Consider the following 27,464-nt stretch of genomic DNA (forward strand, 5'->3'; position numbering starts at 1 on the left):
TGTAGGACCCGGGAAAAAGTGGGTGGGGTTTATCTGACCCCAGGACCCCTCCCTCTCGGTCCAGTCGTTTGCGCGACGAAGTCCCTCCACCCTCCATCTCCCCCAAGTCTTAAGACTGGTGGTCCTAGATGCACAAGGAGATCAATGATTGCCCCTTTATTTATCATGGAGAAATTACAGACCCATTCCCGCCCCGCTCCCCCCAGGTAGAGAGACGTGGAAGCTCTTTCATTGTTGAGGGCGCGGAAAGTGGAGGCAGTGGCTGAGCGGGAAAGAAGCCAGGAAAGGGCACTCGGTGGAGACCGGAGCGAGTCGGTGAATAATGGGGGCGGATCTCTTCTCGTCTCCTAGCTTCAGGCCTCCAAACTTGCCCTGCTTTGGGGGGGTTTCTTATGTTTGAGTAACTCCTGAAATCTTTAAACAAACTATGTCTGGGCCTCTCCCTTGGGGAGCTGTGCTTGAGTCTTTCCTTAGGGGGACTGTGACCGATTCTCTCGGAATGACTGTGTCCACTCCTCTCAGAGGGACTCCGACGGGTTTCCTCAAAGAGACTGCAGTTGGCCTTTCAGAGGGACTGCGAGGGCTTCCCCCAGAGGGACAAGGATGACTCCTCTCAGAGGGACTGCGACATCTCCTCCCAGAGGGACTGCGACATCTCCTCTCAGAGGGGCTGCGACATCTCCTCTCAGAGGGGCTGCGATGGCTCCTCTCAGAGGGACGGTGACGGCTCCTCTCAGAGGGACTGCGACATCTCCTCTCAGAGGAGCTGCGACATCTCCTCTCAGAGAGACGGTGATGGCTCCTCTCAGAGGGGCTGCGATGGCTCCTCTCAGAGGGACGGTGATGGCTCCTCTCAGAGGGGCGGTGATGGCTCCTCTCAGAGGGGCTGCGATGGCTCCTCTCAGAGGGACGGTGATGGCTCCTCTCAGAGGGACGGTGCTGGCTCCTCTCAGAGGGGCGGTGCTGGCTCCTCTCAGAGGGGCTGCGATGGCTTCTCTCAGAGGGACGGTGATGGCTCCTCTCAGAGAGGCTGCGACCAGTTCTCTCAGAGGGACTGCATTGGCTCCTTTCGGAGGAATTATATGGGGTTCTTTCCTTGTAGATGCTGTGATGGTTTCGTTCCTCGTGTGTGGGTTTCTCTTTAAGGTGACCATGTGAGGTTTTCTTCATGGGAAAACCACGGAGGATTCTCCCTTGGGCCTGAACTCTGGTTCTTGTTTTGGAGTTCCTGGACTCCTGGCTAGAGATTTCATTTCTGTAGAAATTTTTCTTAGCTCTGCTGCTCTTGTCATTTTGAACGGCACCCAAAGGTGGTCTGATTGAGGTGGTTTTGAAAGTGGTATTTCTTTGGGAAACTGTGGGCTTGGGCACTTGGATAGACCTGTGTCGGAAAGACCTATCTCTTTTTGGTTGTTGAGCTGATCTGGATTGGTCTGTTTCTCCCCACAATATGCTCTCTTGCTTAGTGGCTGAGTCAGTTGGCTGTCGCTTGACAACTGGCGTCCTGTCTCTTTTGATATCTCTTGATAAACAATAGTCTCTGGCTTTTTGTTTTGGATGGTAGTTTTTCCTTGACTGCAAATAATCTGGTCTTGTCCTTTTCTCAGGCTTTTGCTCAAAAAAAGCCACCATTCTATGTGCTGTTTGGAATGCCTGGTTTAGGCCCTGAAAAAGCAGCTGAATGAATTTGGGTTTCGAGGATTTCTTAGGTTGTCTATGTAAAGAGGCAGTAGTTGTCTGAGAGGCAGTAGTTGTCTGAGATGCTCCATTCTGCTTCCTTCTTAACTGGGCTGGTAATTCCCTGAAGGGACTCTGTATTAGGGTTCTACTGTTTGTGCAGAACTTTGTGTTTTGCTTTCTAACTCTCTTGGTGATTCTTTTCATTGGATATTTTGAATCATGGGTCTTTTTGGTTCTTACTGTAGCCCATCTTTCATCCTGATCGCTTTCAGAGTCACTTGCTGGTAGAGAGTGAACTCGAGTGAATTCATAATGCCCAAGATCTCTAATTTCTGTCTTTCCTGCTAGGTCAGGGCTGCCCCATTGCCTTCGCCTGATGTGGACTTGTACAGGAGTAGGAGACTGAGAAGACCCAGACTGGAAATCTCTTGTAGAAGTAGAATTCTTGGAGACTCGAGCATAGATTTTGGCTTTCCTTAGTGATGGTGATATAGGACTCCTTGGTGTGATGGATCTGTCTTTTCTATGATACTTTGGGATTTGGGGTCTTTTCCCAGTTCTCAACCTAAAGCCAAGATGCAACCTAATCTCTCCATGGCCTTCAGGAGTGCTTACAAGGTGGAGCTGTGGATAGATAAGAAGATAAGGCCCAAAAGTAGCCTGTAATTTATGACAGCAATTAAATCCTGAACATCGGCCGCACTGTAGGCAGATAGGGTATTGTAGGACCAGACCTGAAGCTAGAGGTGGAGGTACATTGGGGGGTATTTGACTCCTTAACATTTTTGCTGCTATTTTTAGCTGCAGATCTTGTAACAGCTGGAACCGTTCTGAGAAGTCAGTCTTGTCCTGGGAAAGATAACTTGGCTTGAGGGAGTGTTGGGACTCAAAAATCCTCACCTGTGAATCACTCTGTGAGTTCTCACTCTCTTTCACTGGAACAGGATCTTTCCTAGTGAAAAATATATTGAAGGTAGATTCTGACATTACTGGGGTAGGAAACTGGCCCTTTGTACATGAAACAGGCATGTGCTGAATGACTTCCTGGGATATATCACTGAGCTTTGAGTTTGTTTTCTTTATTCTCACTCTAGTCCCAGAGTATTGCTGTATTATAGAGGACATGGAGCCACGTGTCCACATCCTTAAGGCCATTCTTTTCTCATGACCTTGGCATGAAGTATGCCTCTGAATATAGTTTTTGACCACTGAAGGCCAAGAAATAGTACCTTGACCCTTCTCTAGCAGACTCTGGGAAAATTCCATCAGTTCAGCTGGAACCCCAAATAAATTCTGAATAGATTGACGGGTATCTGCAATGGGTTTTTCTGTTAAAGATGTTTGAGAACGAAGCTTCCTTTCCATAATGGTCCCCAAGACATTCCCTAGCATTAGCATATTGGAGAGATATTTTCTAGGTAGTCGCTGCCTCCAGGAGTGATTCTCCCAGACATTCCGTTGTCTGCCCAGGACAGACCAGGTAAGGCTTCTTCGAGCCCTTGATCCTGCCTGGAAGGTCCTAGATGGTGATTTCCAGCTTTGTGGTGGATGTTGGGAGAGGGCTTGGAGAAAGTTCTCTAGCTCCTCCACCTGCTTACTCTTAGTCTTCTCCTGAGATGTGACATCTACTCCTGGGATCTCAGAATGTGGGGTTTCTACAGTGTTAGCTGTCTTATCAGAGGGTTGATTACAAAAAGACAAGGGAAGTGTTGAAGATTGTATCATAGCAGGGTCTATAAAGGACTCTTCAGGCTGCAAAATATCTCTCCCAGGGTTTTTTATATCCAAGGTTCTTGATACTTCTGGCATCTCAGAATCCCAAAGGCCTCCTAAATCAGATGTTGTTTTGATAGAGCTTGAGATGAGTGAGTTAGAAGAGTTGTATAGAAACCTAGAGAAATAGTTCCTTACTTGTAACTCTTCCCCTAATGTCAACTCCTCAGATTCCCTATTCTGATACACTTGTCCTAGATTCAAATCCTCAGATCCCATGACTTGAGGAGGCCCTGCTTTTATCCCTATAGATTTCATACGCTGAAACCCTTGTTCATGGGTCAATACTGTAGGTTTCTCAAATGGAGATGTTGGCCGTGAGGTTAATTCTGCAGATTTCACTTCAGCCTTTGGCCTTGGAGTTAATTCTACAGGTTTTATCAGTTCTTGAAGATGTGGCCTTGGGAGTAAATCCAAACAATCCATTACTTCAAGCCCCAATCCTAGGGCTACTCCTGTTGGTTCTACAACCTGAGGCATTGGTCCTGGTGCTAATTCCTCAGATTTTACAATTTGAAGTGGTGGCCCTGGGATTAACATAGTCTTTACAATTTGAAACCCTGTCAACTCCATTATTTCCAAAATTTGGTGTCTTGGCTCTGTGATTTTCTTAGATTTCATATTTTGCAACCATAGCCTTGAAGTAAACTCTGAAGGTCTCATATCTTGCAGTTTTGGCATCAACTCAACATAGTCTCTCATTTGAGAGGTTGGCCCTGGCGTTAATGTTACAGACTTCACAACTTGAAGTGGTGGCCCAGGAGTCACTGTCACAGATTCAGCAACTTTTGGGGGGGCTACTGGGGTTACTCCTATTGATTGAGCAACTTGGAGCTGTGTCTTTGTAGATTCTGTGACTTGATCCAGTGGCTTTGGACTAATCCTCATAAATTCTGTAATTTGACCCAGTGGTTCTGGGGCTATCTCTGAATGTTTCATACTTTGATTCTGTGACTGTGTTAGTCCCATTGATAGCTCCCCTTGCTGCCATGTGTCAGAGGTGAGCTCTACAGATTCTGCATGTCCTGCAACTTGATTTGTTTGCTTTGGGGGCAACTCTAAAGATTCCTCCCTTTGAAGCAATTGCTTAGAGGTCAAACCTACAAATTCTGGAATTTGATGTCCTGACCCTAATATTATCTCTGAAGATCCCACATGATGCCATGGCTTTGGAATCAATTCCATAGGTCCCTCCACTTGTAGCCCTATCTCAGAAGTCGACTCCACAGATTCAGGAACTTGGTATCCTAGCCCTGGTGTCATCTCTGAAAATTCTGGGACATGATGTAATGACTTTGTTATCAATACTACAGATTTTTCCCTTTGCAGTCTTTTCTCAGAGGTCACCTCCACAGAGTCTAGAGCTTGAGTATCGGGCCTTGGAGTTCTCTCTGGATATCCAGTTGCTTTACTTTTTGGCTTTGGAGTCATTCCAAGGAATTCCTCCCTTTGCAGCCTAGCCTTGGAAGTCAACCCTGTAGTTTCTGTAATGTGATACTTGGGCTCTTGGGTCATCCCTTCAGATTCCACAACTTGCTGTAGTGACCTTGTATATAATTCCCCCAAATCCTTGACTTGAGGCCGTGACTGAGTGAGCAACTCCAGAGTTTCTGGGATTTGGTAGATTTTATCTGGAGTTAACTCTAAGGATTTAGAACCTTGATCCCTTAGTACTGGAGACAGATCAATAAATTCTGGTACTTGAAGATCCAGCTCCAGAGGCATCCCTGAAGATTCCATGGCTTTACCTGTTGGCTTTGGGTTCAACCCTACAGATTTCTCTACAGTTTCTGTGCCTTGATGTGCCAACTTTTGTGCCATTTCTGAAGGTTCTGTGACTTGATAAATTGGCATTGAATTCAAATTCTCAGATTTAGGGACTTCATGCCTTTGCTTTGGGATCGTCTCTGCATATTTTACAAACTGATGCCCTGGCCTAGGGATTATCTCAGAGGAGTCAGTCATTTGATAGCTTGTTCTCGGAGTTAGCTTCTCAAATTTCACTCTTTGAAGCAATGACCCTGGTGCTAACTCCACAGATTTTGTATCTTGCTGTAGAGACACTGAAGACAATTTCACATGTTTTATAGTCTGCAACTTTGCTTTTGGAGTAAACTCCATCGATTTCACACCTTGTTGCTGTGATTCTGGAGACAAATTTGAAAATTTGACACTAGTCAACCTTGGTCCTGGTATGAACTTCTTAGTTGGTTCTGATGCCGACACCACTGATTTCATACCTTGCCCTCCTGAAATCACCTCTCGGCAATTCATACCTTGCTGTTGGAACCCTGGTATCAATTCTACAGATTTTACATCTTGAAAACATGGCTCTGGTACAAAGACCTCAGCTTTAACACTTTGTGAGCTGAGGCACGATGACAACCCTGAAGAATTCGCACTTCGAGGTTGTGGCAATAGGTTTGACTTCATAGATTTCATTTCTTGAGAACATGGCTCTGATACAAACATCATAGATTTCTGCCTAGGGCAAGAAATCAAATTCTTACAATTCACATCTTGAGGTTGTGGCCCTGGTTTCAACTCCAGAGATTTCACATCTTGAAAACACAGCTCTGGTGCAAACACCCCACATTTCAAGTCCTGTAGCTCAGAGCCTGAAATTGATTTCACAGAATTTGCACCACAAAGCAATGGCTCTTTCTTCATCTTAACAGACTTTACATCTTCAAGTAGTGGCTCTGGTAAAAATAGCACAGATTTCACGCCATTTAACTGAGGGCCCAAAGTGAACATAGATTGTATAACTTGTTGCTGTGACCCAAGGTGGTTGTCCAAAAATTGGACTTCTGGAAACTTTGTCCCTGGAGTTAACTCAGCAGATTTTACACCTTGGAAATATGGTCCAGGGTTGAACAAGATAGATTTTGTACCTTGAGATTCTGAGCCAGGGTTCAATCCAGAGGGTTTCATGCCTTGCAACTGTGGCCCTGGATTAAACTTTATAGAATTTGTGCATTGAAGGTCTGACCCTGAATTCAACTGAGAAGAATTCATACCTTGCATCTCTGCACCACAGTTGAACTTAGTTGATGTTATACCTTCAAAATTTGTCCCTGCAGTCAATTCACATTTTACATCTTGTAAATGTTGCACAGGGTTGAACATAACAGATTTTTTACCTTGAAGTTCTGGCCCTGGGTTCAAATCAGAACATGTCATACCTTGACATTTTGTCTCTGAAGTCAATGTAAAAGATTTTACACCTTGCAGGGGTGGTCCAAGTTTGCACTTCATAGAATCTACATATTGCAATTTTGGCCCTGGATTCAACTCAGAAGAATTTACGCACTGCATCTGTGGCCCAGGGTTGCAGTCCATGGGTGCTATACCCAGACACTTTGACCTTGGAATCAATTCAGATTTCAGACATTGTAAATGTGGTCCATGGTTGAATACCATAGATGTTTCACCTTGAATCTCTGTCCCTGGATTCACCTCAGAGCCCATATCTTGACATTTTGTCCCTGAAGTCAATTCAAAAGATTTTACGCCTTGCAAGGGTAGTCCAAGTTTGCACTCCATAGGATCTACACATTGTAATTTTGGCCCTGGATTCAGTTCAGAAGAATTTACACAGTGCATCTGTGGCCCAGGGTTGCAGTCCAAAGGTGCTACGCCCAGAAACTTTGACCCTAGAATCAATTCAGATTTCAAACTTTGCAAATATGGTTCATAATTGAATACCATAGATGTCTCACATTGAATCTCTGTCCCTGGATTCACCTCAGAGCCCATATCTTGACATTTTGTCCCTGAAGTCAACTCAAAGGATTTTACTTGCAAGCGTGGTCCATGTTTGTATTTCATAGAATTTGTACACTGTAATTTTGGCTCTGGATTCAACTCTGAAGAATTTGCACTCTGTATCTGTGGCCCAGGGTTACATTCCAGAGGTGCTACACCTAGAAACTTTGACCCTGGAATCAATTCAGATTTCAGACATTGCCAGTGTGGTCTAGGGTTGAACACTATACATGTCTCATTTTGAATCTCTGTCCCTGGATTCAACTCACAAGACTTCCTTTCTTGAAGTTTTGAAACTGAAGTTGATTCAGAAGAGTTAACACCTTGGAAACGTGGTCCCGGGTTACATCCAATGGAATTTACACACTGAAGTTTTGGTTCTGAAATGAATGCAGAAGAATTCACACCTTGGAAATGTGGCCCAAGGCAGAACACCTTAGATTTTATACCTTGACACTCTGGCCCAGGATTCAACTCAGAAGATTTTACACCTTGCAATTCTGGCCCAGTGTTGAATGCCATAAAATTTGTACACTCATGCAGTGGCCCTGGATTCAGCTCAGAGGATTTCCCACCTTTCAATTTAGGTTCCTGGTTGAATTCCAGAAATTGCTCATCTGGAAGCTTCATCTCCATGCTCAACTCAGATTTCATCTCTTGCAACTGTGGTCCAGTATTGAACTGCATACCTTGAAGCCTTGTTCCTAGGCACAACTCAGAAGATTTTGCACTTTGCACGTTTGCCCCAGGGTTGAATTCCATAGATTTCACACCTTGAAGGTGTGCCCCTTGTGTCAACATAGACAGTTTCCTATCTTGTAACTGTGGGGCTGAGTTGAACCCTGAAGATTTCACATCTTGTACCTTTGTACCTAGAGTCAACTCAGAAGATTTCATATCTTGCCACATTGGTGTGGTGATGGACTTCACAGATTCTCTGCTTTGAAGTTTTGTCTCTGGTGTTAACTCAGCAGATGTCACACCTTGTAACTGTAGAACAGGCTTTAATTCCACAGATTTCAAATCTTGAGGCCTCCACTTTAGTGTCAAGTCAGATTTCTCACCTTGTCTCTGTGGTTCAGGGTTGAACTCCACACATTTCACTCCTTGAAGCTTCCTCCCCTGGGTTAAATCAGAAGATTTCCCACCTTGTAACTTTGCACCATGGTTGAACCCTAAGGATTTCACATCTTGAAGCTTTGTCTCTTGAGTCAACTCAGAAGATTTTTTACTTTGTATTTGTGGTCCAGCGTTGAACACTGATTTCACTTCTCGAAGCTTTGTCCCTGGGATCACCTCAGAAGATTTTATACCTTGAAAGTGTGGTCTAGAACTGCACCCCATAGATTTTACGTCTTGAAGCTTTATACCCATGATCAGCTCAGAACACTTCATATCTTGTAACTGTGGGCCTGAGTCCAACTCTACAGATTTCACACCTGAAAACTTCCTCCCTAGGTTCAAATTGGAAGATTTCTCACCTTGTAACTTTGGACCAGATTTCAATTCTACAGATTTCACACCTTGAAGCTTTTCCCCTGAGATCACTTTAGAAGATTTCACACTCTGCAAGTGTGGTCCAGACCTGGAATTCATAGATTTTTCATCTTGAAGCTTTATACCCATGATCAAGCTAGAAGACTTCATATCTTGCAACTGTAGGCCTGACTTGAATTCCACTGGTTTCACTTTTTGAAACTTTGTCCCCAGTATTGACTCAGAAGGTTTCACACCTTGCAACTGGGGACTGGGGCTCAATTCATTATGTTTTACATATTGAAGCTTTGTCTTTGAGGTCCCTTCAGAAGATTTGATACCTTGAAACAATGGCCCAGAGTTGAAATCTGTAGATTTGACACCTCGAATCTTTGTCCCTACAGTCAATTTAGAAAATGTTATACCTTGCAACGGTGAGCTGTTGTTTAACTCAGTAAATTTCATATCTTGGGACTTCATCTCAGGTGGCAACTTAGAAGATTTTAGACCTTGCACCTGTGGCTTAGAGTTGAAATCCTCAGATTTCATACCTTGAAGCTTTGTCTGAAGAGTCAACTCAGATGACATCATACTTTTCAAGTGTAGTGGGGAATTCAACTCTATACTTTTATCACATTGTAATTGTGACCCTTGGCTGAATACCCCAAATTTCACCTCAGGAAGCTGTGGTTCTTGGGTAAGCACTGGAGACTTCGCACCTTGAAGCTGTGTTCCTGGGAAAGACTGTAAGGGTTTCACTTGAAGCTGTGGTCCTGGGGTCAACTTAGGAGATTTCCCAGCATGCAAGTGAAGCCTAGATTTGGATAACAGAGATTTTATATCACAGAGCTTAGACCTCGAAGTCAGGTCATGTGATTTTATACTTCTAACCTGAAGACAAGGTTTCAAATCAAAATTTTGCGGCTGATGTTCCTGGGGTATACCTTGGAGCTTTGGCCTTGGGGTCAGTGTGGATGACTTCACATCTCTTAACTGTATCAAAGGTTTCAGTTCTGCTGGTTTGACACACTGAGATTGTAACCCAAGATTTAGCAGAGATTTTATGCCTTGAAACTCTGGTACAGGTATCCACTGAACAGATTTCATACTTCTAAGCTGTGGCTCTTGGTTTAACTCCACAGTTTTCACACCTTGAAGCTGTGGCTCTGAGGTTGACACCAACAATTTCCCTTTTTGTGGCTGTGATCCTGGGGGCAACTCAGGGGTTTTCACACTCTGCAACTGTGACCCAAGGTTGAACTCCATATATGTTGCACCTTGAATTTTTGGCCCTAGAGTCAACTCAGATGACTTCACATTTCTTAACTGTATCAAAGATTTCAACTCTGCAGATTTGACACTTTGAGATTGTGACCCAAGATTTAACCTTACAGAGTTCACATCCTGGAAGTTAGGTCCTGGTATCCACTGAACACATCTCATACTTTCAAGCTGTGGCTCTTGTTTTAACTCAACGGTTTTCACACCTTGAAGCTGTGGCTCTGAAGTTGACTCTGAGGTTTTCACTGGGTGCAACAGTGGGCCTGGGGTCAACTTGGGGGATTTTATGCTTTGCAACTGTGATTTAAGTTTGAACTCCTTAGGTATTATACCTTGAATATTTGATTCTGGAGTCAATTCAAATGATTTCATACCTTTTGAGTGTAACTCAAAGTTGAGGTCTACTAATTTTTCACCTTTAGATTTTAAGTCTGGAATTAACCCCAAAGACATCGCATCTTCTGACCTAGACCCTCTCCTCAATTGCTGTGAATTCACACATTGCTGCTCTGGTGAGATTACAGATATCTCACCATCCTGTTCTGGTCCAGGAGTTAAATTCACAAGTGCCATCCCTTGAAAATGTTGCCTTGAGGCTAAATCCACAAATTTTGCTCCTTGAAATTTTTGTCTTCTGGTTACATTTACAGATTTAGCTACCTGCTTGTTTGGCCTTGGGGTCAACTTCACAGATTCACAATCCAAAGATTGCAGCTCTGGATCTGGAGTCTTCTCTACCGATTTTAAGCTTTGAAGCTTTACACAGGAGGTAACCTCCACAAATTTCATATCTTGCATTTGTGGCTCTGAAGTCAGTTCCTCAGGTTTCACACCTTGCAGTTGAGGCCTTTGGAGCAATGACTTAGGTGCAAAAGGCACAGAATTTTCACCTTGCACCTTTGGCCCAAGTTTCAATTCCACAGCTTTCACATCTTGCACTTGTGTTCTTGGGACTAACTCCACAGTTTTGAATTCTTGAATTCTTGAATGGAGAGTCAATTCAACAGACTTAACACCTTGAAGCTTGGAATCTGGGGTGATTTTCACAGATTTGATGTCTTCTATCTGTGGCCCTGAGGTTATCTCCACAGATTTCTCATCTTCCATCTGTGGACTTGGAGTTAGCAACACAGATTTCATACCTCTTAGACATTGTCTTGGAGTTGAGGCCACAGATTTCACATCTTCTATCTCTAACTCTGAGGTCGACAACTCAGATTTTAAACCTTGAACTTTTGAGCCTGGGGTCAGCTCCACCACTTTCACACCTCTCTTCTGTGGCCCAGGGGTTAACACCATAGATTTGACATCTCCTAGTTGTGGCTTTGGTGTTAATTTCATACCTCCCAACTTTGGCCCTGGGGTTATCTCCACAGATTTCATATCTTCCAGCTGTAGTTCTTGGGTTAGCACCTCGGATTTTAAACCTTGAAGCTTTGAGGTCGGGGTCTGCTCCACAGGTTTTACATCTTGCAACTGTGGTCCCTGGACCAATTCAGAAAATTTTATACCTTGTAACTGTAGTCTTCTGGTCAACTCAGAATCATTAACACTTGGCACCTGTAGCCTAGAAGTCATAGTCATAGATTTTATAAATGGTGTTTGTAGCTCTGAGACTAATTTAGAAGAAATGTCCCCTTTGAGGCTTGACATTTTGTCTACTGCTACACATTTCATACCTTGAAACACTGGCTCTGGTACTAACATCTCAGGCTTAACCCCTTGTTGCTCAGGTCCTGGGGTCAACTTCCTAGATCTTCCTCCTTGCGTCTTTAGCTCTGGGGTCAACTCAAAAAATTTCACACATTGTAGTTGTGGCCCTGAGTTTAACTCTGAGGATGTCACACCTTGAGGTTGAGTTCCTGATGTCAGATCACAAAATTTTACATCTTCTAGCCATGGCCCTGGGTTAAGCCCCACCTGTTTCCTGACTTGAAGCTCTGGAGACATCTTTGCTAATTTAGAATCTTGAAGCCCTAACTCTGGAGTCATCTCCACAGAATTTAGACCATAAAACATTGATCCTGGGGTTTGTTCCCCAAATTTGACACCTTGAAGCTTTGGTCCTGAAGTCGATTCAGAAGATTTGACATCTTGCTGTGTTGGTCCTAGCTTCAGTTCCTCAGATTTCATACCTTGAAATTGTAATTCTGAGGTCAATTTCACGGATTTCACACTGTGAAACTGTGATCCGTCTATAGACAAAATAGCTTTCATATTTTCAACTGGGAGCCCTTGGCTTACCTGCAAAGATGACTCTGTTACAAACCCTACAGACTTTGTATCTTGAAGGTGTGTTCCTTGTATAAACTGCACATGTTTGAAATCTTGATGCTTTGGTTCTGGGGTCAAATCAGAAAATCTGACATCCTGCAAGCATGGTCCTGAGTTTAGTTCCACAAATGTCATACCTTGAGGTTGTGGTTCTGGAGTCAACTGTGCAGATATAATACTTTGATGCTTTGGCCCTGGAGTAAAATCTGACAATTTGATTTCTTGCATTGGGAAACCTGGGGTCAACTCATGTGGGGACTCTGAGATTAAATCTGCAGGTTTTTCTCCTTGAAGAAGTGGCCCTGGAGGTAACTTGGGAAGTCTGATACTTTGCAGCTGTGGCCCTAGGGTCAATTTCACACCTTGGAGCTGTGCTCCCTTAGCCAATTCCTCTGATATTATACTTTGTGGCGCTGGCTCTTGTATCAGCTTCTCAGATTCTACCACTCCAGTAGTAGTTGACTGTTGAATTAAATTAACATAGTTCACATCTTTTAATTGTGGCTCTGGGTCCAACTGCCTGGACTTTACTCCCCAGAGCTGTGGCTCTGAGGTCAACTCCGCAGTATGTGGTTTTGGTCCTGTAATAAACTGTTTAGGTCCTACCACTAATGGGGATGACTCAGAGGTTAACTTCACAGATTTCAAATTTTGCGGTAGTAGCTCTGATTTCTCACATTGCATCCTTGGTCCTAAAGTCAACTCCAGAGCTTCTTTTTCCAAATATGGTCGTACTGGCATTGCCTCCTGGATGTTTTTAGCTTGAAACAATGCCAACCCCACAGTTTCTGTGTTTTCATATTCTGACGTTAGGGGTATCTCTGACAACTCGGTAACTTGAAGATGGGGCCTTAAAGTCATTCTTGCTGATTCTATAACTTGACCTGTTGGTTTTTGTGTTAATACCACTTGGAGCAAATCTTCTGAAGTTGGCCTCACAGTTTCCATGTCTTGGTAGCCTAGCTCTGGAGTCATGTCTAAAAACTTTTGAAAATGTGGCCTAGGCATCATCCCAGAAGTTTCCATGACTTGCTGTGGGATCAGCTTCACAGATTCCTCCTCTTGTGGCCAAATCTCAGAAGCTAACTCTGCGGGTGCTGTGCCTTGATGCCTTGGTCTGGAAGTTAGACCCACAGATTTCATTACTTGTAAATATGGTTCCATGGTCAGTTTCCTTGATTCAATGTGTAGTAACGGTGTCTCAGGAATTAACCTCCTAGATTCTTCCAGTGGTGCAGTTAAATTCACAAATTTATTATCATGCGTTAACGGCCCTAGAGTCAACTCCTCAGATTTTACACTTCTGGGCTGTGGTTTTGAGGTCAATGGCACAGATTTCACACTTTGAAATTGTGGTTCTGAGATCAACTCCTCATGGTTCACAATGTCTGAATACGGTCCTAGCTTCAGATGAACAGACTTCACATCTTGGAACTCTGGAGTCAACACCTCTGATTTCATACCTTGCCACTCTGATCCTGGTACCAATTCCAGAGGTTCTTGTATTTTGTGTTGTGACACTGGAGTTTTCCCCAAGGCTTTTACAGTTTGGAGCATTGTCTCAAGAGTACCTTGGGATGACATTGAGTTCATCTGCAGAGATTGTGAAGCTTGGCTTAATGGCCCTGGGGTATTTCCTAAAGATGGTTGTATCCACCCCATAGATTCTTTCACGTGGTGACAAGTGTCAGAGGTCAACTTTGCTTCTGCTTCTTGATATCCTGCCTCTGAGACCATCCCTAAAGATTCTGAAGCTTGATGCCATGCGGTCAATCCTTCAGGTTTTGTGCTTTGATGATTTGATTTGGGGTTCAACTCTACAGATTTTACTGCTTGAATGTGTGCCCCTGGGATTGGCTCCTTATATTCTATACCTTCTGCTTGTGTCTCAGGGATTAACCTCCTACATTCTGCTATTTGGAGAGTTTTCGCATCTTTAAGCAGTACTACTGGGGCTATCTCCTCAGATCTTTTATCTTGTAAACATGGCTTTGGGGCCAACTCCACAGATTTCATATCTTCCTGTAGGGGTCTTAGGTTCAACTCCACAGTTTTTATACATGGCAACTCTGGTGGTGGGGCCAAACGAACATATTCCATACCTTGAAACCGTGAACTAGGAGTCAAATCTATAGATTTCTTACTGTGCAACTGTGACGCTGGGGCTAAATCAGCAGATTTTTCACTTTGCTGTTGTGGTCCTAGGGTTAATTGGACAGATTTCACACCTTGAAGCTGAGACCCTGGGGCTGGTTGCACAGATTTCCCACTTTGCAGCCGTGGTGTGGGGGCCAACTCATTAGACTTTATACTCTGCAGTTGGAGTTCTGGGGCCAGTTCTATTGAGTTCACAGTTGGGATCAGCTGTCCACATTTTACCATTTGTGAGACTGAACCTGTGATTATATCTGCAGATTTTGTACTTTGCAACTCTGGTCCCAAGGTCAGTTTCTCAGATTTTGCATTTTGCAGTCTTGGGGATAACTTCATAGAATCCGTAACTTTAAGTTGTGGCATTGGCTTCGCCCCCATATGTTTCACACCTTGAAGCAGTGATGTAGTAGTCATTACTGCAGATTCTTTGACTCGATGCAGTGGCTTTTGGCTCATTCCCATATATTCTGTACCTTGACCCATTGACTGTGGGATTGTCCCTAAAGATTCCATCATTTGATGATTTGACTGTGTGGACTCTACAGATTTCTTCATTTGTAGCCATGTGTCAGAGGTCAATCCCATAGTTTCTATAACTTGATGGCTTTGCCTTGGGCTCATCTCTGAATATTCCAGGGTTTGATGCCATGAGGTCAACCTTGAAGATTCCATGACTTGATGAGGTGGCCCTGGGGTTAATGCCATAGATTCTGTGCCTTGATGATGTGGTTGTGGAGTCATCCCTACAGAGCCTAGCATTTGAATCCATGACCCAGGAGTTGACAACTCCAGAGATTCTTTGACTTGAGATATTGGCCTTGGGGTCAAATCTTGAGTTTCTACAACTTGTGACTGTGGTGCTGTGGTCATTCCCATGGGTAACTCCACTGATATTGGGATTACCTTTAGAGAATGTATGGATTTATGTGATGGCGTTGGAATCGTCCCTACTGATTCCATGACTTTAGATGATGTCTTTGGCAGTAAGCCCACAGATTCTACAACTCCAAGTGGACCAGTAGTAGTTGGAAAGCTAGAAGAAGTCAAACCATCTGGTTGAGTTGCCCTTGGGGTTAAATTTGCAATTTGAGACTGTGCATTTTGGATCAAACCCCCAGATTCTATAACATGTGCTGGTGGAATTATTCCCATGCAATCCATGGTTTGTAATAGTGCCACTGGAGTTACTTTCATGTAATCCACGACTTGATGCAATGGCCTGGAGATAATTTCCAATGATTTTGTGTTTTGGCTTATTGGCCCTGGAGTAATCTTCAGTGGATCTATGACTTGACTTTGTGGCCTTGAGGTTGTGCCCGCTGATTGCATAACTTTGTGCTGTGGCCCTGGTGTTATAGTTTCCATGACTGCACGTTGTGGCCTTGGACTCATCTTTTCTCGTTGTATGACTTGATGGCCCAACAATGTCTTCATTTTCACTGACTCCATGACTTGAGATTGTGGCCTTGGGGTCATTCCCACTGACTCTGTGATGTGTGGATGTGATTTTTTAATCATCCCCATAGAATCCATGACTTGAAGTAATCCCACAGGAGTTACCTTCACATTATCTATGACTTGATTCGGTGACCTTGAGGTCATCTTCTTTGATTTCATAATTTGATGCTGAGGTCTTGGGGTTACCTCCACTGATTCAATAACTTGATTTGGTGGTTTGGGGCTTACACTCACTGTTTCCATGGCTTCCATTGGTTTCACAACTTCATTTGGTGACCATGGGAACAAACCTATAGATTCTATCACTTCTGTATGTGATTCTGGGATCATCCCCATTGAATCCATGACTTGAAGTAATGCCAATGGAGTTATTTTTATGCTATCTGTGACTTGGTATGGTACCCTTGGGGTTAATTCCACATTAGTCACTTGGGTCTTATGCTGCTGTACCCTTTTTTCTGGAAGACCTATGACCCTCTGCTCTATACTAAGCTCTAGCACATGTTTTGGGTCCTTTTGCAGTAAAGTGGTTTCCTTTTGAATTTTGTCAACTCCTAAACTTTTGGGAGGTGGAGTGCCCATTGGTGTAACTGAGGGCCTGGATCCAAGGATTTGGGGGCCATCCCCAGGTTGTGACTGCTTACCTGGGTTAACTGACTGTGAAATTTTTGTTTCTGTTCTATTTAATCCAGATTCCACTCCAGTGTCCACATGAAGCTGAAATGATGGAAGGCCTGGGGATTTATTGTTGATATTTTGCTCAGTGCGTTGATGAATGGGCATAGATAACTGGATTTGGGGTTTCTCTGGTTCAGGGACTCTTCCTTGTACCTCAATTAAATAATTCAGCATTGCCCATGATTCCCTCACAGGCGGAGGAACTGTTTGTTCCTGCAAAGTACAAACCTTCCAAGCCATATGTCCCTCTAACTCCAACCTAGCCAAAGGAGAGAGCTGGATTGGAGCCCACTCTGGGAACTGCGGTCTCTCCTTGAAAATAGAATTTGGCCCATGATCTGATGTCAAATGACTCTTGCTCCTTCTCTCATCTTTTGTTTTCTCTTGTTGTTTGCAGAGATCTGGGGATTCAAAAAGAGAGTTGATAAAAGAGCTTTGAGGTCTTAAGAGTGAAAGAGTTGCCAAATTCTGAGATAGTTTTGACTTCTCAAGCTCTGAGAGTTGAAAAGGAGGCAGGGATGTGCCTAGGTTCCTGAACACAGAAGGTTGCTTTTGGGGGAAAATAGGTAAACTATGTCTCCGGAATTGCCAGGTTGTTCTTTCAGAAAAAACAGAACGGTGAGACAGCCTGGAGTTGTTGCATGATGATCCAGAAGAGATGCTGTGGTCAGTAGAATGTTTTGCCTTCTTACAGTCACAACAGGTTAGAGCAGGCTCCTGAGCCACAAAAATGGAGGAGAAGGAAGAAGTAATCATATCCTGTGATTCAGGCAAACACAGTTCCATAAGACTTGATCTAAGAAATAAAGAGAAAAATTTCCATTTGCTTTGAAGCAGGAAAAGGTAGGAAAAGGGAAAGATAATGGCCAATTCAAGTGCAAAATATTTTGACCTGGGAAAACAACAACAACAACAAAAAAGGTTGCTTCTCCCAACATCAATTACTTATGGAAAGAATTTCCTCCGCCTGCACAAAGGGAGGCTTCTGTCCCCCCATTCCAATCAGAAATGATCCATAGACCAGTGGTTCTTAAACTTCCTCTGAACCCAGAACTTTTCCCCACTGTCAAAACTAACTAGCTAACTAAGTGATTGACTAACTAACTCTCTTCTCCCTCTCCCTCCCTCCATTAATCTCTCCCTTCTGTTCCTTCTTCAATTCCCGCCTTCCTCCCTCATTAGAGCTCTACAACCTTCAATCCCCACCTAGAAACTACATCCCCTGACCTTGCACTTTCCAGGTATTGGAAGATGTGTTGAAAACTCCTGTCCATTGACCAGAGTATGTATTCCTGGGCCCATCTCACAGGGAGTCCTGAAAAGCTGGAGGCAACAGAGTATGTCAGTGTAATTGAAGTGATATTAAAGTACTGGTAAGGAAATCAATAAGAGGAGAGACTTAACTTAGAAAGGAGACAGTGAGGGAAGTAAAACAGAGTCCGAGATGTCTTACTCCTAACTTTTACAGAGTTTATCAATAGGACAGGCTGAAGAGAGAAAGAATAGACACAGTGAAGATCAATTTGACTTACCATGTCAGGTTAGAATCAGTGCAATCCATCCTGAGATTTTCTTCCCACTGAGGAGCTGGGTGTAGGGGTGAAGAATCTATTAGCATCATGACTATTGACATCACCTAGTCCAACCCCCTTATTTTGCAATAAGGAAACAAAGGTGAAGTCATGCCTAGATCATAAATCTAATTAGTGGTACAGCTCAGACTTAACCTAGGTCTCAAGGTTTTGTTTTGTTTTGTTTTTTAACTAACTATGCTGCCTTCACCATGTAGTAGATGTAAGCCATTGGGAAGAGCAGGAATAATCATGGTAGTAGGGAGTTGGAGTAGGGGAAACAGAGGTCACAATACATATCTTTTCCTCCAAAGCAGTCTATCCAGTGTCTATGGTAGGGGAAAAAAGTACTGAAACTTCCCACATCAAACTCTTGGTGGTTACCCCTTCTTCATTCTCCAATCTCACCAAGTTTCTCTCCTGATACTTTGAACTTTGTACAAAAGGAGATTAGGAAAGGAAGCATGGGGAAAGGAAGCATAGAAAGAATGATGGAGCTGTTGACATCTCTTTGGAAGTGGAGATGCTAGAATGAATAGGCACATTTCTTGCATTTACATAATCTTTTTCAACCTCCCTCCTTCCACCTGCTATTAAAGTCTAGAGTCTTAAAGCAGACCTACAGTTGATCTGTCATTAGCATAGAGCTGAAGAATAAAAAATAGGGTCTTTCTGACCTGTAAATTTCTGGATCTTTTTCAATTTATGCTGCTTTGAAGTCTAGAGAGGCACAAAAAGAAAAAATAAAATCAGGTGATGTTCTAGGTTAGAGAGTTTATTGACAGTTCGTTTCATCTTATAAACACAAGTATTAATACTGTTGGCATCCATACCCACAGTAACAATTACCTCATTCATTTATTCATGAATCATTTATTGAGTACTTACTAAGTTCTAGGTATTGCATAGGGTGGTGAGACCACAAAGATGAATACGATCCCTGTAGTCTAAAAACTTACACTAGTAGGAAAACAGATGTCTAAATAGGTAAGTTACACTACCATGTGGTAAGTGCTGTAACAGAAATATATGTGTTAGGGAATACAGAGGACGGTGATCAACTGCCTGGGAGAGAAGGAAAGAATTACTCAAGAAGTGGCCGTTTGTACTGGAGTTTGAAGAATCAGCAGAAAGTTTTTAGGTGAAGAAAGAGCATTCCAGGCAAGTGGGAACATCACCAAGATTAGAAAGTTATGATTGTCAGGTGTACTTTTGCCAAGTAGTGAAAGATGAAGTTGAAAAGGTAGGTGGAAGCCAGATTATGCCAAATTGTGGAATTTTTATTTTGTCCTATAGGTCAGAATTTCCCAACTAGTAGTTAGTATAAACTCCTGGGTTTTTTGCAAAGGTGTTCCAGGTCATTTTAAAGGCAAAAATTACGTTTGTTACAATTTCAATAAAACTATTTTTTATTTCTTCCCTTTAAATCAGGACATCAGTTTCTAAGAGTGTTTTACAAAAGCCTACATACACAATTACCAGGTATTCAGGAATGTGCTCATGATTCACTCACTCAGTTGAATAGCCCTAGCTGCAGCGGAAGTTTTAACTTTTAGACAGTTTTAAAGATTGGCAACTGTTGCCAATCTTCTTTTTTTTTCCTGCTTTTTCTCCCCAAATCCCCCCAGTACATAGTTGCATATTTTTTAGTTGTGGGTCCTTCTGGTTGTGCTATGTGGGATGCCGCCTCAGCATGGCCTGACAAGCGGTGCCATGTCCATACCCAGTATCCAAACCAGCGAAACCCCGGCCACCGAAGCAGAGCGTGCAAACTTAACCACTCGGCCACGGGGCCAGCCCCTAGACAGTTTTAAATTGATTTTATGCTTAGTCATGTATTATTTAATTTATGTCCATCATGTGCCATTGATTAAAAACAAGCAAGGAAAAACTGATGTTGAAATATAGTCAGCTGATACTTCAATTCTCAAATTACCACACATTCAGTAAACAGGTGGCTAAAAAAAAAATCTGCCCACCAGACAAGGAAGCTTGAGAGCTCTGGGTGGGGGAAAAAAGCCTTCTCTGAGAATTTTAACCAAGAGTCTATTCTCATACTAATTTGGAATACTAATTTATACTCACTGTGTAGCCAGGAACCCTCAAACTGAAAATAAAAGGGGTCCTGGGCTGATAATGCCCCTAAGGCAAAAGGCAAACTTAGTCCAACAATATTTAAACAGGATCATGAACAACATCACAAACATGTTATATTTATTCTAGGAATTCGTGATTGGTTTAGTATTTTAAAAATTCATTGTAATTCAGCAGATTAAAAGGATAAACAAGAAAAACCATGAGCATCTCAATAGAGGCAGAGAAAGCACTTGATAAAATTCAACATCCATTCATGCTATTCATGCTAAAATTCTTAGCAAACTAGAAATAGAAGGAAATCTACTTAATCTGATAAAGAATATTTACAAAAACTATGTAGCAAACATTCCACGTAACTGGTGAGTTAATGAAAACTTTCCTCTCCATAAAAAAAAAAAAAGATAAAGATCTCCATTATCACCACTTCTATTGAGTATTGTACTGGAAGTCCTAGTCAATAAAAGGCATAAGGATTGGAACGGAAGAAATAACATTTGCAGACAATATGATTGTGTAAAATATCACAATATGTTTTTGGAAAAGCGTCTAGAGATAAATTTTTAGGATTGATAAGCAAATTTAGCAAAGTCTTTAGGTAAAAGGTAAATATAGAAATATCTATTTTATTTCCAAGTATCAGTATCATTTAGAAAATGACATTTAAAATACGATACCAAACTAGACCGTATGTGCCTCCTGATGATCATCATCACCTATGAAATAATCTTTCCCCCCAAAAAACAAACTTAATTCTGTTATGTCGTACATCCAACTTCCCCATTTACAGGAAATACAAAGACAATGGAACATGTTAAATGTCAACCTGGGCATTTAATCAGCAAAGTCCTGCCTGCCAAACTCCAGACAACAAATGATCCATTTCTTCAATACATAAATGGAAAGGATATAAGAAAGAAATGGAGGTGGGGAATCTGCAAATTAAAAGGGACTTAAGAAACACAACACATAATCTCAGTGTGTGGACCTTATTTAGATCTTGAGTCAAACAAACAGACTGTAAATAATAATTTCTATCATTTATGAGACAGTTGGAATTTGAAATGATGTATATTTGATAGTATTAAAGAATCATTGTTAAATTTTTAAGTGTAATAATGATATTGCACTTAAGTACTTTCTTTGTAAAGAGTCTTTATCTTTTAGAGATATATATATATTTATTTATGACTGTAATTATATTATCTGAGATTTGCTTCACAATAATCTGGTAAGTGAGTTGAAGCTAGGTGATGGATTCACGAAGATTCATTATATGCTTCTATGTGCTTTTGATTTGTTTGAAATTTTCTCTAATAAAAAAGAAAAAATCATTTTTAATAGCTTCAAGAGACCCTCTTTATTGTAAACTAAATATTATTGAAAAAATTAAAAAGGCCTAAATAAAAGGAGAAACAAATATATTCATAGATCAGAAGACTCATTATTTTTAGGATGTCAATTATCCTCAATCTGAACTGCAAATTCAATGAAATTATAATTAAAATCCTACATGTGTTTGTGTGAGAATTAACAGCATGGTTCAAGAATTTATATGGAAATGACAAGAACCTAGAATAGCTAAGACACCTTAGAAGATCACAGTTGGAAAATTTTTGCGACCAAATTTCAAGACTTAGTACAAAGCTACATTAATAAAGACAGTGAATATAGGTGCAAAGATAGACAAATAGACCAATGTAATAGAATAGGGAGTCCTGAAATAGACGCACACATATAATTATGACAGCATCACCAGGGCAATTCAATGAGTTATGACAGCATCACCAGGGCAATTCAATGAAAAAATGATGTTCTTTTCAATAAATGGTGCTAGAAGAAAGGCCTAGGGTTAGGGTGAGGTAGTGAGGCAGAGTCATGCAAGTGCGAGGTCAGATTTAAAATTTTAATATTTGGTCATTATAGATTTTCCACATTTATTTTGATTTTTTAATAGTAGCATGTTAAATATTATCTTGATTACTAAGTTTTTTGGTGTCCCTTAAATTTTGTGCCCAAAATGACTGCCTCACTCATCTCACCCTAGTTTTTGCCCTACTAGAGGAATTGGATATCTATATGGAAAAAAAAGAGAGAGAGAGAACTCTGATCCTTAGCTCACTCCATACACAAAAAGTAATAAGAGGTGGATTATACATCTAAATGTGAAAGAAAAAAGTCTTCCAGAAGAAACATAGAAGAGTATCATCACAGCCTGGGAGTAGGTAAAGATTTCTTACATTGGAAACATTAAAAAAAAGCACTAACCATAAAAGCAAAAATTGATAAATTGTATTTCATTAAAATTAAGAACTTCTGTTCGTTAACACACCATTGTGAGTAAAAAGGTAAGCCACAGAACGGGAGCATTTATTTTTAATACTTTTATCTAGCAAAAGACTCATATCCATAATATTTAAAGAATTCCTACAAATCCATAAGTAAAAGGCTGACACCCCAATCACTAAAAATTGGCAAAAGAACTGAGCAGGCAGTTCACAAAAGAGAATTTCCAAATGGTCAGTAAACACAAGTTTCTCAATATCATTAATCATCAGGGAAATAAATGCACATTAACACTGTAATGCAATACCAAATATACTCACCAGAGTGACTAAAATGAGAAAGGTGGACAATGCCAAGTGTGGTCAAGAATATGGAGAAACTAGAACTCTCATACTCTACTTGTGGAAGTGTAAATTGGTATAATTACTTTAGAAAACTGGCATCATCTACTAAAATTAAACATACATACCATATGGCCAAGCAGTTCCTCTCCTATTGGCAATTGGATTCCACATCAGCAATATGTCATGTGCAATTAACATCCTGAAACCTTCTTTATCATATAATATAGGTATTTTTTTTTAATTAACCTCTTAAGTCGTTTTTTTTTTTTAAAGATTTTATTTTTTTCCTTTTTCTCCCCAAAGCCCCCGGTACATAGTTGTATATTCTTCGTTGTGGGTTCTTCTAGTTGTGGTATGTGGGACGCTGCCTCAGCGTGGTCTGATGAGCAGTGCCATGTCCGCGCCCAGGATTCGAACCAACGAAACACTGGGCCGCCTGCAGCGGAGCGCGCGAACTTAACCACTCGGCCACGGGGCCAGCCCCAATATAGGTATATTTTAATTATAAAAAATAATCAACTGACTTTTAAAATGCAGTATGCAAGAGGTCCAGACACTGGGTCACGAAAGCAAATTTTTTGTCTATTTATGCCACAACACGTAGTTAAATTTTATTCTACATTTCAGTATACATTGGGTCTCCAAACCAACAAGCATGATATAATGTCACTTTAAAATTTGTTTTCAACAACGTGTGTCAATCTCAAAAATATTATGCTCATCAAAAGAAGCCAGACACAAAAGAATATATACTGTATGATTCTATTTTTACAAGGTTCAAGAATAGGCAAAACTAATCCATGATGGTAGAAATCAGAATAGAGTTTGCCTTTGAGTGGGAGGACAGACTAGAGAGGGACAGGAGCGAACTTTCCGGGATTATGGCAGTGTCTTAGATAATGGGTGCATAAATTTACCAAAACTGTGCACTGTGCATCAAACTGTGCACTTAATATCTGTGCATCTTAGGGTCCGGCCCAGTGGCGCAGCGGTTAAGTGCGCACCTTCTGCTTTGGCGGCCCGGGGTTCGCCGGGTTGGATCCCGGGGGCAGACATGGCACCACTTGGCATGCCATGCTGTGGTAAGTGTCCCATGTATAAAGTGGAGGACGATGGGCACGGATGTTTGCTCAGGACCAGTCTTCCTTGGAAAAAAGAGGAGGATTGGCAGCAGTTAGCTCAGGGCTGATCTTCCTCAAAAAAAAAAAAAAAAAAATCTGTGCATTTTACTGTATATAATTGTACCTCAATAAGAAGTATATTTGTTGGCAAAAAAAAGTTTTTCTTACATAAATATGTAGTAGGAAATTTTATTAATTATTTTATGTAGAAGAGTGATTTGAGTAATTTATGCTATACTTTGTTTTTATTACTGCCTCCTTCTGAGAAAGAAACTAATGTTTCCCCTCACCAAAGAAAGTAGCCAGGCCTTTGTTCTTACAGTCTTGGTTCTCCTAATCCACAGCAGGGAGTTTCAGTGCTGAAAAAATTGGCAGGAATCTAAGAGACAACCCTCACGTAAAGACTAGACCTGTGGAGGATTTTGACCCGAATTGTCCCTGAGGTTTAGTGTTTAGTGCCTCCACGGGTGAGAGAAGGAAGCTGGCTCCCTGGAACTGGGAAACAACAGTGAAAGCTGCAGGTTCACCAGGTAGTGAGGCCAAGAGCCCCATCGAATGTAGCCCTCCTGGTGTTAAGAGCTGAGATGTAGTTGACTGGAAGCCTTAGCAAAGGTCTCTGTGACCAAGCTTGGCACACAGGAGTTGAGGCATGGTTTTTGCCTTCAGATGGCAAAGAAGAAATGCAATAGCTATTCCCATGGCTTAAGGACCTGGCCTTCTGCTATTCTGGATAAACTGCACAAAATCCAGAGTTTTTACACAACACAAAGATTGAGGAGGAAGAACATACTGGACTTTTTGCCAACCTCGGTGATAGGAGGCTTAAGCGAGACTACATTTGATGTAGACAAAGAAATATATTTGCCGTTTCTTACCCCTAACTGTTGTGGAACAATTCATACCCGTTACAGTTAATTTCAGGTCAAATATCATGCATCACTTGTTACATGGGAAAAAGTGGACATCTGTTGCTTACTCTTAAAGATGATATTAAAATGAACTTTGCCATTTTAAAAAACATGCTATTGTAAAATGAAATATTATTTACTTAACATCACTTATATATTGTGAAAAAAAGGACAAAATGATTTTTAAATTCCTAAGGGAGTTGACAAATTTTGACAGTGAAAGAAGTTTGAGAGTCAAAAAGGTTAGGGAATGCTGCTGCCAGCAGTGGGATGCTGAGAGATTTTATTCGTTTAGTTGCTTTTAGCCGAGCGACACAGTCAGCTCTGGGAGGTTTTGTGTTTGTGGGTTTTTTTGCAGAGCCAGAGTCTATGCTCTAGGCTGGAAAAAGTTTGAAGGAGACCAGTTAGGAGACTAAATAGTTCAAGAGATAAAGTCCTAGTTAAGACAATGACACTGATTCTGGATTGCTGCGTTTGAGAGATGATTCTGAGAAAAAAATTGAAGGACTTTGTGGCCAAACATATCAATAGCCGTATCTATTTCCAAGATCTAGAGCCTAGGCTGGTGCCGTCCAATAGAATTTTCTATGATGAGGGCTCTATATCGGCTGTGTCCAATACGCTATGGCCTCTAGCCTTGTGTGAGCACTCAAAATGTAGGTAGTGCAATTAGGGAACTGAATTTTAAATTTTATTTAATTTTGATTCATTTAAATTTAAATGGCTGCTTGTGGCCAGTGGATACCAGATCGGGCTGCACAGATCTAGACCATTAATTTGAGCTGCTTGATGAATCTCCACATACATTTTGTAAGCACTTCAAATGTAATAGTTCACTTTCTGCCTCCTACAACACTCACAGCTTCTCCGGTCTGATGTTTCCTATGTTGTTTAAAATGCCATCATCTTGTCAGTCATTCAAGGTTAAAATTGAGAAGTCATTCATTTCACAAGCACATGGAGCACTTATGACATGCCAGGCAGTGCACTAGACACAAGGATGAGTATAGTCCTCATAGGAAAACGATGATAATTTTTATAATTAACTCTTCGTGTTTGAGATTCAATCAGGAAAAAAAAGTCAGCCCCTTCCCTCTCTTTCTGCCTCACTTTCCACATCCAAACTTTCACCACAGTACCCTCCTCCTCTTTCACATCCCCGAGGGCAGAGATTTTTAGTCTCTTCCATTTACTGCTGTATCCATAGCGGTGTGAGGAGTGCCTTGCACATGGTGGGGGTGGGTGATAAACATTTGGGGGAATGAATCCATGTCTTCTTTCTCCACCTTACTGCTCTGATTCATTTCCTTTTCCCGCCTTCCCACTAAATCATTAATATAGCCTCCTATTGGCTTAGCTACACGAGAGAACTACCATATACACTTGCTGGAGTCGTTTAAAGCCTCACTTTCAAAGTGTGGTCCTTAGTCCAACAGCAGTAGCATCACATGGGAGCTTGTTAGAGATGCAGAATCTCAATCCCTACCCCACACCTACTGAATCAGAATCTGCTTTGTAACAAGAATCAGCAGGTGATTCATATGCACGTTAAAGTTTGAGAAGCACTGCACTAAAGCACAGATCTAAGCACATTTTTATCTGGCTTGAAAATCTTTGATGTCTTTCGATTCCATACAGAATAATATTGATATAAAGTTTTCAGCCTAGCATTCAAAGCCCTTGACGGTATGACCTCTATCAATTTTCCAACCTTTTCTCTCACTGAGTTCTCTACACTTCTACACTCCATCCAGATAGGTGCCTTCACCTCTCCTCAAACACATCCAACACTCTTCTGCTTCCCATGCTTTTTCCCAATCTATTCCTTCTGTCTGCGAAGTCTTCCACTACTCTCTTCCACCCACTCTGTCCACCTTCAAAATCCTACCCGTCCTCTGAAGCACTGCTCAAACCTGAGCTCTCCCAGAAGGCATTTTATAGATCCCCCTAGTTCCAAATACTCTCTTTACCTCCCATCTCTACAGCAATGTTTATACCTCTGTTAACTCTTATCACTTTCTCTTTCCTTGAGTTATATAAATATGTGTCTGACTGTCTCCCCCACTTCACCTCGAGCTCTTGGAAGGTGGGGATGGTGTTTTATTCTTCCTCAATGTCTAGTATGCTTCCATATATAATAGTTGCTCAAGGTTTGTTGAAATGAATTGAAGGGAAAAAGATTGAGAGTGACTTATAGGAACATATCCATAGGCACTATGCTAACTCCCCTCTTCCCCCACATCCAGCTCCTCCCATGGCCCAAGATGTAGGAGCTTCTATGGCTGCAGGGGCAGGGAGCAGTGAGTTTCAAGGGAGTGTTACATCACATACCTCCGAGTCTGGATTGGCTGCCACCTGCTCCCTGCTCTGTTTCCTGGAAAACAGTACCCAAAGCCCCCAAACAAGGAAACCAAATAATAGTAGAAAACTGACATATGGTGTCAGTGGGATTGCCAGCCCCCAAATCAGCGCCATTACTCAACCCCATGCCCCTTTCAGCCAAACAGTCTTCTCCCTTAAGGCTGTGTCTCCATATGACATCACAATGGGTATTCCAAGGTGAACCTGACAGGATTCAGCCAATGTGCATGTAGCTTG

General features: G+C 41.8%; 1 protein-coding gene across 1 annotated transcript; it reads right to left on the reverse strand.

The window, feature by feature from the left end:
* Positions 1-141: 141 nt before the first annotated feature.
* On the reverse strand, positions 142-27,407 carry SPATA31H1 (SPATA31 subfamily H member 1). The gene is given in 6 exon segments (XM_070572974.1): positions 142-561; positions 564-17,338; positions 17,770-17,865; positions 18,075-18,129; positions 18,791-18,833; positions 27,198-27,407. Coding segments are annotated over 6 exon segments (17,511 nt in total). The 5' UTR covers positions 27,342-27,407; the 3' UTR covers positions 142-163.
* Between the last annotated feature and the right edge of the window lie 57 nt (positions 27,408-27,464).

This window comes from Equus przewalskii, chromosome 14, assembly GCF_037783145.1.
Source record: "Equus przewalskii isolate Varuska chromosome 14, EquPr2, whole genome shotgun sequence".
NCBI classification, from domain to species: domain Eukaryota; kingdom Metazoa; phylum Chordata; class Mammalia; order Perissodactyla; family Equidae; genus Equus; species Equus przewalskii.